The sequence below is a fragment of the Lampris incognitus genome, chromosome 1 (assembly GCF_029633865.1).
Source record: "Lampris incognitus isolate fLamInc1 chromosome 1, fLamInc1.hap2, whole genome shotgun sequence".
NCBI classification, from domain to species: domain Eukaryota; kingdom Metazoa; phylum Chordata; class Actinopteri; order Lampriformes; family Lampridae; genus Lampris; species Lampris incognitus.
Window position 1 is genome coordinate 38,121,800 of NC_079211.1, and position 18,786 is coordinate 38,140,585.

The 18,786-nt window shown below is 43.0% G+C and overlaps 1 protein-coding gene across 1 annotated transcript in view; it reads right to left on the bottom strand.

Annotated features, from left to right (window-relative positions):
* Window positions 1-230: 230 nt before the first annotated feature.
* glra1 (glycine receptor, alpha 1) overlaps window positions 231-18,786 on the bottom strand; it is a 131,950-nt gene continuing 113,394 nt past the window's right edge. The window contains exons 10-11 of the mRNA XM_056285282.1: window positions 17,352-17,498; window positions 231-518 (exon numbers count right to left, since the gene is read on the bottom strand). Coding sequence (XP_056141257.1) covers window positions 231-518; window positions 17,352-17,498 — 435 coding nt within the window. The remainder of the gene's footprint in view (window positions 519-17,351; window positions 17,499-18,786) is intronic.

Here is an 18,786-nt window from a genome sequence, read left to right on the forward strand (position 1 = left end):
CGTGGTAAGAGGAAGACAACTGGGGTTTAGGAGGAAGAGGAGGCAGGAGTGAGGAGGAGGACATTTAGATGGGAGAAGGGGAAACAATGTCTCCTATGGAATTGGCATTATCGCTTCATTTGAGTCTCTCTAAATCTTCTCTCTCTTCCTCCGTCTGCATATACTTTGCAGGATCAACCTCCCCCCCCCCCCACCCCCTCCTGCCCCCCCTCCTCTCCTCTCCTCCGTGCCTACTGCTTGTGGACGTCCTCGCTGCGTATGATCTTGTAAATGATCCAGTAGAAAATGTTAAAAATCAGGAAGACGAGTGGGAAGGCCACGCGGGACACCGTGTCGATCCGCTTGGCCCGGCTGACAAACAGCTTCTTCATCTCCTCCACGCTCTTCTCGGGCGGGTTGGTCGAGGCCGGTGCGTTGTTGTTGTTCCCCTTGATGGCCATGCCGTCCTTGGCCTGCAGGCAGGCGGGGCCCATGCCGTAGCCTGCGAAGCTGAAGCGCCCCTCGCCTGTCTCATCCTCCTGCAAGAGAGGCCAACACACAGTCTGTTAGGAACCAGAGAGACACGTTACCTGTTTAAGGCGAGCATGACTGTTGGGGTGTGTGCGAGTGTGTGTGTGTGGTTTTTCTTTGTATGTATTTTTTTTACGTCTATGTGTGTGTATGTGTTTCGCATGTAAGATTTTTATGTGTATCGTGTCTTCTTGCTGTGAAATCTTTGTCAGTGTGTGGTTTGTGTCAGTGTAGGTGTGTGTCTTTGTGTGTATGTGTGAAGGTTAGAGGTCAATTCAATTTGAACTCGGTTAATTACAGAGATTTGAACATGGAGACCAAATATTCCAGATGGTTTAACTCAGATGTGTGTGTGTGTACATACGCAAGTATTATGTGTTCTTTATATGTGTTTGTCTGTGTACCTTATTATAATTAAACAGGAAATTAATGCTAACCAGAACTTTGCATTAATTTGATCTTGGCTGTGATTTGTGGGGTGTGGGACCTCATTAAATGAAGCATGACTTACAAATGATGAATTTAAAGAAGAAAAAAAAAAGACCTCAACTCTAAAGTTACCAAAAATATTGCTAAATAGGTATTTGATGAATTTGTCTGCCAACAGAATGTTTGGAGTTTCAAATTAGGGGACTGTAGAAGCAGCACATGTTAAGGAAACTTTGAATTGTATACCATAAAGCCTCTACCTGCAGCATGCGTGAGTACTTGCTTCAACAATCAAGCAACCGGGAATTTATCAGAAATATATCAGTGATTTGATTATCAGAGGTCTGTACAATAAAAACAAGATACAACAGCTTTGGGTTATGAAGATATTCTGCTTTCATCCGAGGTAGATTTATAAATTTAAAGATCCATCCCAGTGACTTGAACTGGAAAATACCTTGAGTGAGCAATAATTCAATAAGACATACTTGTGCTGGTGTTTCCACATAAAAAATAGAGTTAATGCACCAACGATTTCGCCACAGGTGTGTCCCAGGAAAGTGTTGGCATGTCTTATTTCTTTTATATCGAACCTTTGATTGCCAGTGGCCAAATCAAACACTAGAGGGGACACGTGTGAATTTTAAACACAGTGCATCTGACCTATACAATGGAGCAGTGGTCAAGTTGAGTGCATTATCACCGAGGTGTATGTTTATATAAAAAATCTTGATGTACAACCCTTTGATTGGGTGCAAATATCGATTTGCGGTGCAGACTTGTGGTGGGGTTCTACCGAGGCAACCTGAGCAAGAGGAGATGACTGCAAATATGTCGCTTACAGACTCACGGGCAGCGTCATTAAGCTACAGAGCAGCCAAGATGACGGTGACTCCGTGCTAATGCTAGCTCCATAAATGAACACAGATTCCAAGCTAATTCACTTTGAATAAAGTGTTGGGATTTGGCCAGTTGTTACATACATTATCATTAGAGTTGATTGAAGGACTACTATAAGCCTTTGGGAAGGTCATGTGATATATGTGCATGCACACACATCTGCAGGTAGAAGGCTGTTTGGGGGCACACTCAGATAAATTCGGTCGGTCAATATTATCAGCTATGATGTTGGCCGCCGAAAAACATGCTCAACAACTTTCCGGCATTTCTCTCTCTCCTCACATGCTCTGATGGCTTCCGTTTTACCCATGTTCATCCAGTTTGAGATGTTGTCCATGTACGAGATTGCTGGTCTGCCTCATTGCCTTTTACCTTCAACTTTACCTTGCAGCATATTTTTCATAATACTGCAGGTCTTATGATGCATTGCATGGCTGAAATATTTTAGTTTCAGATAAATTAGGATATTCAAAATCATTGAAATGCCTGTATTTTGCAATATACTTTAAAAACAAATTAACCAGAACATATTTAACAGGGGCAGAATGTCTCAGGAGGTAGAGCAGGTCATTTCGTAGTCGGAAGGTTGCTGGTTCGATCCCCGGTTCCTCCAGAGAGCGTGTCGAAGTGCCCTTGAGCAAGACACTGAACCCCTAACTTCTCCTGATGAGCGGGTTGGCTCCTTGCATGGCAGCCTCCACCATCAGTGTGTGAATGTGAGGCGTACATTGTAAAACATTTTGAGTGGTTGGTAGACAAGAAAAGCACTATATAAATGCCATCCATTTACCATCACAACTTTTGCCTTGAAAATGTCATCCTGTCGTGTGGTGCCAGAATAGAAGAGCATATTGGGTCAGGTCTCAAAATCCCAACAAGATGGCTGGAGTAACCGACACAACAGCTGAATGTTATGAGGCACCTGACAGAATAGAAAACCAGCAGATTTGTGGGTCCCTGAGGAGTAGATTTAAACTCACTGTCTCCTGTCTTTGGCTGTGCTTTCTGCCTCCAATCTCTGTATGAGGTTACTGTTGTATCTCACCACTAACAGGAAAGTGGTGTGTCAGCTCCACAAACCTGGCAAAATTTGAATGGTATTGGGGGAAAAAAAGTTGAATAGTATAATGCAATTATACTATTCGATCGGACTCCTTTTTGTAGAGATTTTGAAGAAATCTACAACAGTTGAGAGAAATTTTGATTTGTAATCTCGCTAACATCAACACTGAATGCCATCAAACCAAACAGGTAAAAAGTGTGCTTTCACTGGAACGGCCGTTTAAGTGTTTATAACTTCATTGCCTTTATTTACAGTGATAATCATCATTTATTCCATAGCTGCATGATCTATTTTGTGACAGTAGTGCAAGTTGTCCTGTCATGAATAACATAATACATATTTTTTTCAGGTGATTATTGGTTCCACTGGCATTTATTTAATTAGAAATTATATGCCACATAATTACTGTTTATAGTAAACAATGGTATATTTTTAGTTGTGTTCACTGAATATACATAGATTTTTTATAGATGAATCACGTGTAATTATTTGTCTTTAACAATGTAAAGATGAAACAACAACAAAAACCCTCAAATCTTATTTCATATTATACTTGTGGCTGAAGAATATAATAACATTTGACCTACCCTATATACACTGTGACAAATCATTCTCCATTGAAAATAATCATATCTCTTTCTTTAAAAAGGTCACCAGCTTGAGCTAAACTCAACTACCGTCAGCCCCGCAGGGCTTGTTTTTTTCTTGCCCATTGGTGAATAACATGGGTTGGATTGACACGTGCTGTATGGGCTCTGTCGTGGCTGAAGGTCAGGGTGTGTGAGTACTGTTGTAACCTGAGTACGTTGCATAATGGAAAGCCCATCTGCATTGTCCCCCAATGCCACTTCAATACAGGTGACACAGGGCCTTCATGCAGTGGGTCTTATCACAAAGGGAAACGAGAGCTCTTATCTGGCAGACACGTTCCCTGTTTCAGGGACTCAAACAATCGAACACCATGCAGCTCGCTGTGAATGGAGTTTGGCTGAAGGATCCAAAATGAACATGTTTGATTGAAACTGGGGTGTGTGTGTTTGAGTCTCTGCATACACATGTCTGCATGTCCGTGTGTGTGTGTGTGTATCTGCTCACAAGCTTATGTATGTGCCATATACGTATGTGATACGTATCTTTGTGCCATATACGTATGTGATGTCCACGTGTGTATGTGTACATGTGTGTGTGTGTGTGCGCGCGCGCGTGTATGTGGTGAACCATGAGCAGCCTCATTCCGGCAGGGATCCATTTTTAGCATCTATGTCCCCGTTCTGTCCTTGCCTCTACTCCACCCCATCTATAACTGTTAATACTTGTATGGTTGCGCACACACACATCCTCACACACACGTACAAACCTCTGACAACTCATCTAAATATGTGTATGCAGGCATGACGGCAGGCAGGCATGCATCCTTGTGGGTTAGCGTGTGTGATCATTTGATAATTTTTTCCTGTGTGTGTGTGTTTGTATGTCTGTGTGTGTGACAGACAGAGAGATAGAGAAGGAAAGCGATTGCCCTGCTACATAGGTTTCTGGTGTCTGTCTGCCCATCTATTCTGTCAGGCCTTTGTTTGTGTGTGTAATGTCTGCATCATGTGTGTGTCTCCAGGATACAAGGACGTCCACCCTCTTCCCAACACACACACACACACACACACACACACACACACACACACACACACACACACACACACACACACCATCACCGCCGCCGCCACTACAATCACTACCACAGCATCTAAACATTAGCCACCTAGTGTGTTAGCTAGCTAGCTAGCTTGCACTGACCTTCCCTTGTCCTTCAGTGCTGGTGCTAAGTATTACAGATGCGCTGCTTTATTCGCCCTGCCATGTGATTAATGTTGTGGGCAGAGGAACGTGAGGTGGCTCTGTAAGAAGGCGGTGATAGGGCAGTGGTGGTTTTGTGTGTGTGTGTGTGTGTGTTTGTGCATACGTGCGCGTGCGTGTATGTGTTGTAGGGGGAGGGGAGGGATGAAAAAAGGGACACTTTTAGGTGATTCGTGGCGGTGTGCTTGTGGCCCGTTTCTCTTTCATTCACACTCCTCGTCGTCTGTTTTGCACTGTCGCTTCCTCACCATCTTCCCTTGTGTCGTTCCAATACGACGGCCAGGCTGAATCATTTGCCCAATTAAACATTCCCACATTAAACCAGACAGGGCTGGGCTTACATTCTTACGGAATGGAGAAGATATTCAGAGAGGAATGAAACTTTGGCCTTTGGGTAAGACCAGAAAAGCAATTTATTTTGATGATCACATACAGCAGGGAATAACTTTTAAGCCTCCAGCTTAACTCAACTCCACTGGACAAACTGAACAGACCTTTTTACCGACTTTAACTATAAACGTTTTAATGAAAGTCTTGCCAAGCTTTTGGCTGTGCGGATTCTGCCGAAGATGCCAAAGGGGTGAGCTAGTCGGTGCACTCGTTAAACTGTGAAAGTAGGGATTTAGAACTGTACTACCATCAATTCACTTGGCGAATGTCCTCTCTCTGGCCAACAAGATGGACGAACTCTTACTCATAAACAGAAAAAAATCAGACTTTTCCAGATCTGCTGCCCTGTGCCTCAGTGAAACCTGGGTTAGTGAGCATATACCAGACAGTACATTTCATCTGCCGCAGTTCCAACTCCTTCAGGCGGACTGTGAAACGGAGCTATCGGCGGAAAAAAAACAAAACAGGGTGGCGGCATATGCGTCTTCATAAATGAAAGTTGGTGTACAGATGTCACAGTGTTGAAGAAATCATGCAGCCCTCACTTAGAGAGCTTTTTCATTGACTGTTAACCATTCTATTCACTGTGGGAATTTTCATCATTTATTCTGGTCGGTGTCTATATCCCAGCCTGTGTTAAAGAGGCGTTAAAACACCTGGCTGATCAAATTACAAACATGGAGCGCAAATATCCAGATTCCCTTCTCATTATCCTTGGGGATTTTAACAGAGCAAACCTCAGCCATGAACTGCCAAAATACAGACAGTGTGTTAAATGTCCCACCAGGGACAAAAAAACTGGATTATTGCTACACGATATTAAAGGACGCCTATCACTCTGATCAATGTTTGATTCATCGTATCCCAACCTACATGGAGAAACTAAAATCTGCGGTTAAACCTGTGAGGAAATGGACCAATGAGTCAAAATGGGAGCACCAGGCCAGCCTTGACTGCACTGACGAGTGCTTTTGAGGCTGCATCTACAGACGTGGACGAACTTACTGACACTGTGACATCTTAACATCAGCTTTTGTGAGGACGTGTGTGCCCAACAAAACTTTCTGTACCTTCAACAAAAATAAGCCCTGGTTTACAGCGAAACTCAGGCAGCTTCATCAAACCAAAGAGGAAGCCTACAGGAGTAGAGATAGAAGCTGGTATAAAAAACCCAGAAACACACTCACAAAGGAGATCAGAGTGGCAAAAAGGTGCTACTCTGAAAAGTTGAAAAACACGTTTACTGTCAATGACCCAGCATCAGTCTGGAGAGGTTTGAAAGACTTAACAACTACAGGTAGTCCCCAGGTTATGAACGCCCGATTTACAAACGCTCGTATTTACAGACTGACCTCTGTAAAGCCTATTATTTAAAAAAAAAATCGAGTTACACACAATGGTTTGTAGTAACGAATGGAAGGATTACTTTGCGTAACGCTCTAAACACTGCGCGTTTTAGGCAGTTCATTGGCCCGAGGGAGAACAACACCACGCCATTGTCACCATTTTTAGTCTGATCGCGTAAAGATTGTGTGCGTTGTGTATTGACTTACATTTTTCATGCTTTTACTCTTGTAATCATGGCTTCAAAGTGTAAATCTGATGCAAGTGATGGTGATGCATCGAAGAAAAGGAAAACGATCATGATTGAAACGAAAGTGGAAATAATAAAGGGTTCAGAGAGAGGTGAAAAACTCAATGTTTTCACTTATCCAGTGAAGTGGGGAGGCAAGCCCTGAGTGGGATCTCGTTTCTGGTGTCAAAAGGCAGGCCTACACCGGTCATGACCCACTCCTGGGACAGTGGCAGGTGGGGAGTTTGAAATGTAAGAAATTTTTCTTTAAAGTTTTTATAACTATACACACATTCTCTCTCTCAATTATAAATACTGTACTGTATTTAGATTTATTATTATTACTGATTATATTTATGATGTTTTAGGTAAAATATATACTAAATACTAAGACAAATATTTGACTAATTGATGCTAGATGTGAACTGTACGTAACTGTTCTGACTTAGATACAAATTCAACACAAGAAAGGACTCAAAAATGGAACTCTTTCTTAACCCAGGGACTACCTGTACAGGAGATCAGCCCCCAACACTGCAGGGAACAATCAATTGGCTGACGATCTAAATGGGTTTTACTGCAGGTTTGATAAGCAAACTTTCACACCCTTTACCCTCTGTGGCCACAACACACAACCAACTGCAAACCCCTGCAGCCCCTTTCCCCTCCAACCCCCCCCCATCCCCCACCCGCACGCAGGATCTGTTTTGAGGACATCCACCAGCTCTTCCAGGGACACAAGACCAGGAAGGCATCGGGTCTGGATGGCGTATCGCCCTCCTCTCTGAAAGTCTGTGCTGACCAGCTGGCCCTCATTTTCACACTGATCTTCAACAGATCACTGGAGCTGTATGAAGTCCCCTCCTGCTTCAAGTGCTCCACTATCATCCTGGTCCCCAAGAAACCACATATCACAGGATTATATAACTACAGGCCCATTGCCCTAACATTTGTGATCATGAAATCCTTCAAGAGACTGGCGTTGGCCCATCTGAAGGAAATCACCGGCCCCCTGCTTGAACCCCTGCAGTTTGTCTACCAAGCAAACAGGTCAGTGGAGTATACAGTAGACATGGGATTGCACTACATCTTCCAACACCTCTACTCCCCAGGGACATACGTGAAGGTCATGTTTCTGGACTTCAACTCAGCATTCAAAACCATCATCCCAGATATCCTCCACTCCAAACTTACCCGCTCACAGTACCAGATCCCATCTGCCTTTGGATTAAAAACTTCCTGACAGACAGGAGGCAGCAAGTGAGGCTGGGGAAAATCCCATCTACCACCTGGACAATCAGCACTGGCACCCCCCAGGTATATGTGCTCTCCCCTCTACTCTTCTCCCTCTACACAAATGACTGCACCTCAGGAGACCCGTCTGTTAAAACTCCTGAAGTTTGCGGATGACACAACCATCATTGGTCTTATCTGGGATGGTGACGAGTCTGCATATAGACGGGAGATTGAATAGCTGGCCCTCTGGTTCGGCCATAACAACCTGGAGCTGAAGATGCTCAAAACTGTGGATTTGACAGTAGACTTCAAGAGGAGCCTCCAACACTACCCCCCCTCACCATACTCAACAGCATGGTGTCGTAGGTCATAGATTTCTGGGTTCCATAATGTTCCAGGACCTAAGGTGAGCATCCAACATAGACACAATCATCAAAGGCCCAGCAGAGGATGTACTTTCTCTACCAGCTCAGGAAGTTCTACCTGCCTCAGGAACTGCTGATTCAGTCCTACACTGCAATAATCCAGGCTGTCCTCTGCACATCCATCACTGTCTGGTTTGGATCAGCCACCAAACAGGACAGACTACTACAGACAGTTAAGTCTATAGAGAAAATCATTGGTGCCAACCTGCCCTCCATTCAGGACTTATACATCCCCAGAGTCAGGAAACGGACAGGCAATATCACTGCAGACCCATCACACCCTGGCCACAACCTGTTCCAACTCCTCCTCTCTGGTAGGTGCTACATAGCACTGTACACTAAAACAACCAGATATAAAAACAGTTTCTTTCTGTGGTCTGTCATTCAAATGAATGCTTAACATTGTCAAATAAGTCCAACCAATTTGTATATGCTGTACTGTACATTATACATATACTGGTACGCTCTGTCATGTCCATCTATCTCAGGCATGTATGTAAGTAACCTGCTAACATTTATTTCAGCATCTCTGATATATACTCTACACCACTGCACTTTATCACCTCTTACTTCACCTGTTTATAGTCAATCCTTGAGTATGTATCTGAAGATTGTTGTGTTGTTATTCTATGTTAAGTACACCGAGATCCACGAAACTGGAGTCAAATTCCATGTATGTGCAAACCTACATGGCCAATAAACATGATTCTGATTTTCTCAAAACAAAATGTAATGCAACAACATACAAATAAATATGTGAAACATAATTAGATAAAAAGTTGATTTATTTACAAATATTGACATATTTTTATTTACGCAACATGATGCACGTCAGCTTTTGAAACATGATTTATGTTGTGTCACTGATGACTCTGTCTGGCTTTGGAGTGGGAGCTGTTTGGGCTGGTATGTTTACTGGTGGATGGATTAGAAACTTGTTTGTTTGAACAGCCTGGAAAAGTGCACGCACGCACCATCTTCAGACTTGCTTTCATCTGTGATTTATGTGATTTATATTTGTTTTTCTTGCCCTTTGTATCTGTCTAAGTTGGAGAGTACTGCTGGCGTCGTGTGTGGCTGCCGGGTCTCCCTCTTGTAGCCCCCCCTTCCCATCCACCCCTGTATGTCTGTGCTATGTTTATCTGTTGTCCTGTTTCACCCTGTTTATTGTAAAGTGACTTTGAGTGTTAGAAAAGCGCTATATAAATGTATTATTATTATCTTTGAAACCTTTAGAAAAATGAAGTTTGATTTCAGTCTGATCTTGTAACAGCATTTTCTGACCCAAACAGCTGATCTGCGAGCAGCGTAATACAGTGCGCAGTACAGCTGCGCTTATGCATAGGAATACAGAATTGAAAATGTAGTGGCAAAAAAAGGACTGTCTGACAGCAAGGTAAAGTGGTGAAAATATTCTAAATATAGCATACGATTAAACTGATATTGATTTTTTTTTTTAGATGGGCCTTTTTTTAGATGGTGTTAAAATATGTTTTATTTCTGGCCCCTTCCATAGCAGTACATTGCTTGCTAGCCCTGCCTGTACTCCTACCTGCTTCTCCAAACTGCGGGCACACCGATCGCCATCTACTGTAGGTAATACACTGACTATGGATAAGTACCTCATACAACCCCACTTCAAAACATCCGAACTATCCCTTTAAATGCATGCAAATGAGGGTGGACTTCTGTGGTGACTTCCGCTGTGTGTCAAATATTTGCTCTCTTTCTCTGTCCAAGAACCTGATTCTATTGCAGCCCGCTTCACTTTACTTCCTGAAAGGTCTAGAGGTTCAGCTGAGCCTACAGACTTCAGCTATCACTCTCTGTGCTTATCTGGACCTCTTCTTAATCCCCCCTCTTCCTCTTGCTTATCTTCTTTTGTCCCCAAAGCTGCAGGACAGCCTCAGAGATCAAAGCGTTTAGACATTACAAACACCCCCCCCACACACACACACACGATTGAAATGGCTAATTAAGGCTAACAAGCTGATTATAGTCGATCAATCAGCAAGTCGGCCTCCCTAATAAGGCCCTGTCATTGTTAAGCAGCGGCACGGCATCTGCAATTTGTGGGGCTTGATGCTCCCCGGCCACTTTCACGCACATCTCAGCTCCCTGAGGGCCAAGTGGCCCAAAAAGGGAGCCAGCTGCAGGGGAGCATCATCTTAAAGCGCCTGGTTTGCTGTTGGCTTTTTCCACTATAATGTTGCAGAAGAGGAGGAAGAACTCAGGCTTTGCTAGCTGTCTGGCTTTTGGGGTAGATGTGACAGGGATAATGTATTCTTTCCATCTTGTTATGATACTGGGTGGTATCTAGGATATGTGATGTAGGCCAGTTCTTAAGGCATTCTATGGGAAGTGACCAATTTCTGAGACCTGCATATAATTTTCTAATTCATTTTTATTCAAATGGAATCATTTTGTTTTTTGAATCTTTATTGAAATGACTAAAATGAAATGACTGATTCAAATTCAGTGCTCAAAACATTAGAAGTGTTCTCTGACATGGCCACTCCTGTTTGAAATTAAAACAGAGAGCGGTAATCTTCGGCTCCCTTTGATTTCTAAGGCTTCTCTCTCCTTCGCTTCAGAGAGCTCCTCTGTGTTAAACAAGCGAGCTCCTGCCAGGCGGTCCCATCATTCAAGGATGACTGGGTCTATTGATCTGATCCTCTGCAGTTACTCCGGTGACCCACCAGGGGGGGATGTCACTCCGCATCCCTTTGCGCACACAGAGGTGCCTATGGGCTCACGTCTCCCATTGTCTCACCTCTCAGAGGGATGCGATATCTGTCCATTTCACAGCTTCTCACTCGGTCTCTCTAATTAGACAACCATCTGAATCAGGTAGCCGCTGTTAGATTGTAAGGTAGCTCTCTCCCCCTTCCTACGGGCGATTGGTGTCACAGATGAATCAATAGAGTGCTGGGACGGAAACAACAAAAATCAGCACAACAAGGACTGTGCTACTGCTACCTGTACCACAGTGGTGGTGTCATGTACAAACTGCAGCCAGCCAAGCCACAAGCCTAAAAAAACAGTACAGAATTTTACTTGTTAATTGTCTACATGTTAACACAAAGAAATAAGTACATCATGGGTGCAGCAGCAAAAAAAAAATCTATATTACACAAAGGGCCGTTTCACTATAAAAATCTGACTTCCAATTTTGATCGGGATGCCATTGCAGGATAGCTAGGTGCACTTTAGTGGATGTGCTGCCACATATTATCGTTATCGTGGAGTTCTCGATCTCTCTTGGCTTCCTCGGTCTTTTACCATTGTGTATGTGCACTACTTTAAACAAACTTTTCAGACTTTTCAGCCTGTTCCCATGTTCTGGGGACTATTGTATGGAAGCTGTAATACCCTTGGGGACATTCTTTACTTGAATTGTGGAGCCTTGGTTGTTGCTGATGTCATCCAGCTCTACCTTATACATGGATGTGCCTTTCTAACCAGTAGTCACATAAAACAACACGCTCTTGGGAATTATTGCTATGTTGCAACACATCTGAGACACACTTATCCTTGATGGGGGGGAACTCTGGCTGTTAGACTTGCCTGCCTTTGCACTATCTACCATGATATAATAATTCCAATAGAAGGGCTTAAAAAGTAAAAATATTTGCAATTGTTATTCTTTTGGTTTTCACACTAGCCGCTCCCCAACCTGCTTACACACAAGAGAAGCTTTATTGTGCGTTGTGCGTTTTTGCCTGCTGCCCCCCTTCCCACCCTTCCCCGACGCTTTGAGGGAAATTAGAGGAGAGAGGGCTCTGAATGGCCTGCAGCAGGGCTGCCTCCGCTGTGGTTTATTGTGTGGAGCCCGGTTGTGACAGATTCCTCTGCAGTAAGCCGGCTCCTGACTGATAGCCCTCTCAGGGCCGTAATGGACAGCTCTGCTCATGCTGTGGATCACATTAGGCTCACATTAGAGAGACTGGCCAGAGAGGTTAATTAAGAATGTGTGTTGCCTGGGGACTGTGAATCTCTCTCTCTCTCCCGCTCTCTCTGTCTGTCTGTCTGTCTGTCTGTCTGTCTGTCTGTCTGTCTGTCTGTCTGTCTGTCTGTCTGTCTGTCTGTCTTCCTCCATGTTTCTGTCTCTTTCGGTCATTGAGGGTTTGTTCCCACCAGAGTTTGGGCTCTATTTCAGGACAGACTAGTGGGGATTAATGGTGATGATCCTGTTATGGGTATTCTACTTATATAAAGGAGACAATGCAAAGCCTGGGAAAAAGGGAATTTGAATGCATTTGAAATATTTGAGAGATCTACTATAGGATGATTTACTGTAATTAGGTCCCCTCTAGCTGATGTCACCACCTTTTTCTGCCATGTCTTGGATACTTTTATCCTAAGCACCTTAAAGCATCATGACTGTGTAGAAATGAAAATTCTGGCTCTGCTGGTGTCAGTTCTGCTGATGGACTTACACAAGGGAATGGGATCCAGCAGTGAAACTAACATTACCATGGTCAGAGTTTCCATCCCCACCAGGAAGCCCATTGCACTTATGGTAGTGGTGTTTTGAATGTGGGCATCCATTAAATAGTATATTGGATGACATATCAAAATTATGTATGTGTATATATATATATATATATATATATATATATATATATATATATATATATATATATATATATATATATATATATATATATATATATATATATATATATATACAGTGCATCCGGAAAGTATTCACACCCCTTCACTTTCCCCACATTTTGTTATGTTACAGCCTTATTCCAAAATGGATTGAGTTCCTTTTTTTTCTCATCAATCTACACACAATACCCCATAATGACAAAGCGAAAAAGGTTTTGTAGAAATTTTTGCAAATTTATTAAAAATAAGAAACTGAAATATTGCATGTACATAAGTATTCACACCCTTTGCTATGACACTCAAAATTGAATTCAGGTTCATCCTGTTTCCACTGATCATCCTTGGGATGTTTCTACATCTTGATTGGAGTCCACCAGTAGTAAATTCAATTGATTGGACATGATTTGGAAAGGCACATACCTGTCTATATAAGGTCCTACTGTTGACAGTGCATGTCAGAGCAGAAACCAAGCCATGAAGTCAAAGGAATTGTCTGTGGACATCCGAGACAGGATTGTATCGAGGCACAGATCTGGGGAAGGGTACAAAAAAATTTCTACAGCTTTGAAGGTCCCGAAGAGCACAGTGGTCTCCATCATTCGTAAATGGAAGAAGTTTGGATCCACCAGGACTCTTCCTAGAGCTGGCCGCCCAGCCAAACTGAGCAATCGGGGGAGAAGGGCCTTGGTCAGGGAGGTGACCAAGAACCCGATGGTCACTCTGACAGAGCTCCAGCGTTCCTCTGTGGAGATGGGAGAACCTTCCAGAAGGATAACCATCTCTGCAGCACTCCACCAATCAGGCCTTTATGGTAGAGTGGCCAGACGGAAGCCTCTGCTCAGTAAAAGGCACATGACAGCCCGCTTGGAGTTTGCCAGAAAGCACCCAAAGGACTCTCAGACCACGAGAAACAAGATTCTCTGGTCTGATGAAACCCAGATTGAACTCTTTAGCCTGAATGCCAAACGTCACGTCTGAGGAAACCAGGCACCTCTCATCACCTTGCTAATACCATCCCTACAGTGAAGCATGGTGGTGGCAGCATCATGCTGTGGGGATGTTTTTCAGCGGCAGGAACTAGGTAACTAGTCAGGATCGAGGGAAAGATGAATGGAGCAAAGTACAGAGAGATCCTTGATGTAAAACTGCTCCAGAGCACTCAGGACCTCAGACTGGGGCGAAGGTTTACCTTTCAACACGACAATGACCCTAAGCACACAGCCAAGACAACGAAGGAGTGGCTTCGGGACAAGTCTGTGAATGTCCTTGAGTGGCCCAGCCAGAGCCCAGACTTGAACCCCATTCAACATCTCTGGAAAGACCTGATAATAGCTGTGCAGCGATGCTCCCCATCTAACCTTAGAGCTCGAGAGGATCTGCAGAGAAGAATGGGAGAAATACCCCAAATATAGGTGTGCCAAGCTTGTAGCTTCGTACCAAAGAAGACTTGAGGCTGTAATCGCTGCCAAGGGTGCCTCAACCAAGTACTGAGTAAAGGGTGTGAATACTTATGTACATGCAATATTTCAGTTTTTTATTTTTAATAAATTTGCAAAAATTTCTACAAAACCTTTTTCGCTTTGTCATTATGGGGTATTGTATGTTGATTGATGAGGAAAAAAAAGAATTTAATCCATTTTGGAAAAAGACTGTAACATAACAAAAAGTGCAGAAAGTGAAGGGGTGTGAATACTTTCCGGATGCACTGTACATTTTGTATCCAAATACGGCTTTGTGACATAATATGGACCAGTAAGTCCCCAAAATCCAGTTTTTCCAACCATACAATGAATTACTTTTAGTTGAACTTGAGGGCAAATCATAGTTAATACTGCTGCCATAATAGATCTGTAAGCAAATTTCAATAGGCCGTGTACTTTGAACTAGAGTAGCACATAGCACCAGAGTAAGAATGATAATAAACGAAATTCACCACACATTCACCTAAACTGACCCGCTGCTAGATGATCACAATCCACCCAGTTAAATGAAGTGAAATACTGACTGCACATTGACCTAAATCTGCCTCCTGCGGTCAAGTGAGGGCAGAAAAATGCCCACCATGAACAAAGCGCCATGTGCTTTAAGGGACCTCTCGCACATCCATCCATAAATACAACCTTCCCTTCTCATGACACGAGCAGAAAAAAATGTGTAAAAAATATGCATACATTTACATGAACGTTTCTACAAGGGAAATCTTGGTTAATCCCAGGCCTATGGTTGGACATGAGGACTTTTACTCTGCTCTACCCCCTGATGGGAGTGCGGGAGGTTAGACGGAGAGGAAGAAAGAGGGGCGATCGGGACATTAGATGCTCTCTGATCTACCTGCGAGTACAGCAGGAGGCGGTCGACTAATCTAGACCTTCCCCTGTTCCAAACTGCCACCGTCACAGCTCAGGGGGAATGGGGATTACAACAATAGGATTTAGGATTTAGTTTTTTTTTTAAACTTTTTTTATTTTCCCACTAACCCCAATTCCAGAGCTTGCCTTTAATGGCTAGAAGTGAAGTGCGTACACATTTAGGTATAAAGAGGCAGACAGGCTGATACACACACACACACACACACACAGCGTGACATTAGTAAATTCATGCATGCATGTATGTATACCAGAGTATACATGCCATCTTTCTCTCTGTCTTCCTCTCATATCACAGGATTTTTCTCACTTTCTCTCTCACGTGCACACACACAGTATTCCAGAAGTTTTGGAGACTGTTTACCACAGGGGGATCTATGTCGCTTTTCTCATGACTGTTTACAAAATATGAGACCAGCAATGACATAAATGTAAAAACAAATACGTACATCGCATCAGTTTTTACCAACGGTCCCCCAGCCTCAAACAATCAGCACTTCCATATTTCCTGCAGGCCTGACAGGTTTACCACTCATTCAATACTGAGGCCAGGGGTGATAAATTCAGCTGGACAGATATAATAATAATAATAAAATGAATGATTAAATGCCTAAAATGCAAAAGCAAAGAATGAAAACGGGACTAAAAAGAACAAACAAAAAAGAACATCCGATGTCTTCAACAATTTTTCAAGGGAAGATTTGACAGCATGCTTCTTTTTTCCTTACTGAGAACCAGCAATTCAGTAGTAAGAAATTAAGAGCCATGTTTTGAGAACCTCACTTCATCCTCATTTTGTCAAAAGTGATATATTCAAGTTTTCACAGCTCCCAAATCAATGAATAGTGATTTTGAGGAAAGCCATTGTATTTGTTTTAAGAATTAAATATGATGTCAATAAATATATCAGAGACAATGAGTGGTGATATGACTGTCATGCAGAAAGCTAAGCACACACACACGCACAAAAAAAATAAAAAAAGGCTCGAGCACTTCAACAACTGGCCCTTGTAAATGATGCATTTGCTAAAACTAAATGAGGAGTTTTCAGTTGTATTTTTTTCTTCTATCCACTGTGAATTTGTAATGAGCTTGGTCTCGTTTGCCTGTTCGTTTCATGGAGCCCTATATCTTTTATCAGGCTCGACGCTACACCCTTCAAACATTAATGTCCTGTGTTCTGTTGGAGATGCGTACCATACAAAGCTAATATCAAACATGCTTTGAATTTTTGAAAAGGCCACAGCTGGAACAGAGGAGAATTCATCAAAACTAAATTTTAGTGATGAGGATGTCAGTTTTGCCAGCCCCCAACCTTTCCCCAAACATTACTAACAACCTAAAATGTTTTATGCTGATAAAAGCATGAGGCCAGCCACAGAGGACCCCCTCCACTCACCCATTTTCTGCTTGGCTGCTTTAAAACCAATGCAGAAGCGATGAGCTGTGTGTGGAAACTCAGCTGTCGGACAGAAACACATCTTAAAACCATTTGGATCTGACTACTGGAGAACTGTGCTTGTCTGGTTCTTAACAGTGATGCCCTGAACCTTTTATTTCAATATGTCCTCTCGTTGCACTAACGCCTCCAAACAGCCCTTCAATGTCCTTCCCCTGACTACGTTTTAAAACTACAATAAAACAAAGTGGGAACGGAGGCGAACTGTTGGATAGGCTGAGGAGCTCTACTTCGAAAAACAAATAAATTACTTGAAGTTACCGAGTCAAAAATGTTGAAGTACGTAGAAGTCAAGTTGCGGAGGATCCTGTTGGTTCAGGTGTTTTCATTTTGTCAAGCAAGGATCTGAGTTACCTGAAATAGTGCCGTTCAATAAGTTGACACTACAGTACTGATTATGACAGGATCGTTTTCAGATACAGATTCACCAAGCCAAATTAGTGAAGGGATTAAAGAGACTGGGGAAACACATCACCCAACTTGCCGTATGAAGGATTCTGTGAAAGAAAGAAGAAAAAAACATCTTATTCACCTTCATGTGTCTTCGCCTCCTCCTGAAGCGCAGCAGCTCCTTGTGTTGGCGGGCAATGAAGTTGACGGCAGCATACTCCAACAGGGCCGAGAACACGAACAGCAGACACACGGCCATCCAGATGTCAATGGCTTTTACATAGGACACCTGTGGGGTGGATCAGTGGAGCAGTGAAGAGTTGACTGGTTTGCTGTGTGTTTTTGTGTATATGTTAGCCAAAAAAAAAAATAAAAATCTGTAAGTAAGTCAGTAGCCAACAAAAATTTCTCATTTGCCAATAGGAATGTTGCGCTAGTGTAGCGAATTCAGGGGGCAGCCGGGAATCCGCCGCAGCCAGGAATCAAACTCAGACAGCCTGGACCAGGGGCGACTGTGCTAACCAGTCAACTAAAGGGTCCGACCCATTAGCCAAGGGCTAGCGAGTCTAGGCATCCGTGGTCGTTACACTACTCCCCGGCTGCCCCCTGAATTTGCTACGCTAGCATGATGAACCTGTTGTATAATCAATATGGTCCCGTGTTTTATATTTTATTTCAGTGTGTAATCTATTTTCTGATGCATTTATAAACCCATAGGATCCAAATTGACATTTTTGGTGCTATTTTATGATGAATGCACCTACATAAAAAGCTGACTTGGATGTGGGAGAAAAGAGAGGAGTTGGGGTGGATGAGTGCAGTTCTATTGTTAGGGTTAGCAAATGGCGCACATCACGTTTGACTTGATGCATGCTCAATAATCCAGATAAGAAAATCAAAGAAGGTTGAATCAGTTCAGTGGATACAACTTTTATTGAGACTGAAGATGTCACTTAGTTGAGTGATGAAACGTATCTGTCAATAAACATTGTATCCAGATGAACTGATTCTTTGATCACATGTTTGATTTGCAATAAGACAACTTTCTTTTTTCCCCAAAGCTCACCGACGTTCACCTTTAACTTGTGCTAACCCAGAACCACTCCCATTCATAGGTTGACCAAGTTTATCTCATTTTACATTATCTTAAAAGGCTGACCTACTCTTATTTCCAAACGTTGTTGTGTTTCTGAGAGGCGGTCTACTTGGTAGGCAGGTAAAGGGCTAGGGACAGGCTGGTTGATGCAGCCAGGCTGAAATCCAGACATAAAACAGGAATTTGAGGCAAGATTGCTTTTTTTGTAACCCTGAGCTTGCTGGGGAAATATGAGTGGGGATAGAAAATGAGAAGCAGCCCACTTCCCTGATGATTGCTGCCGAGGTGCCTTTAAGAAAAATACATATTCCCATGAAGCTGCTCAGTGGCAAAGAGTAGATGACTGCCAGGCAGCTCTGTGGTGTGAAATTGTGTAATTGTGCGAATGTGAGGAATTCAAATTGCTGGGAAAGAGCCTTCATTCTTAGTCAAGTTCCCCTGGATAAATTGCCATTGAGGAAAGTAAGCTAGCCCTCTTGAA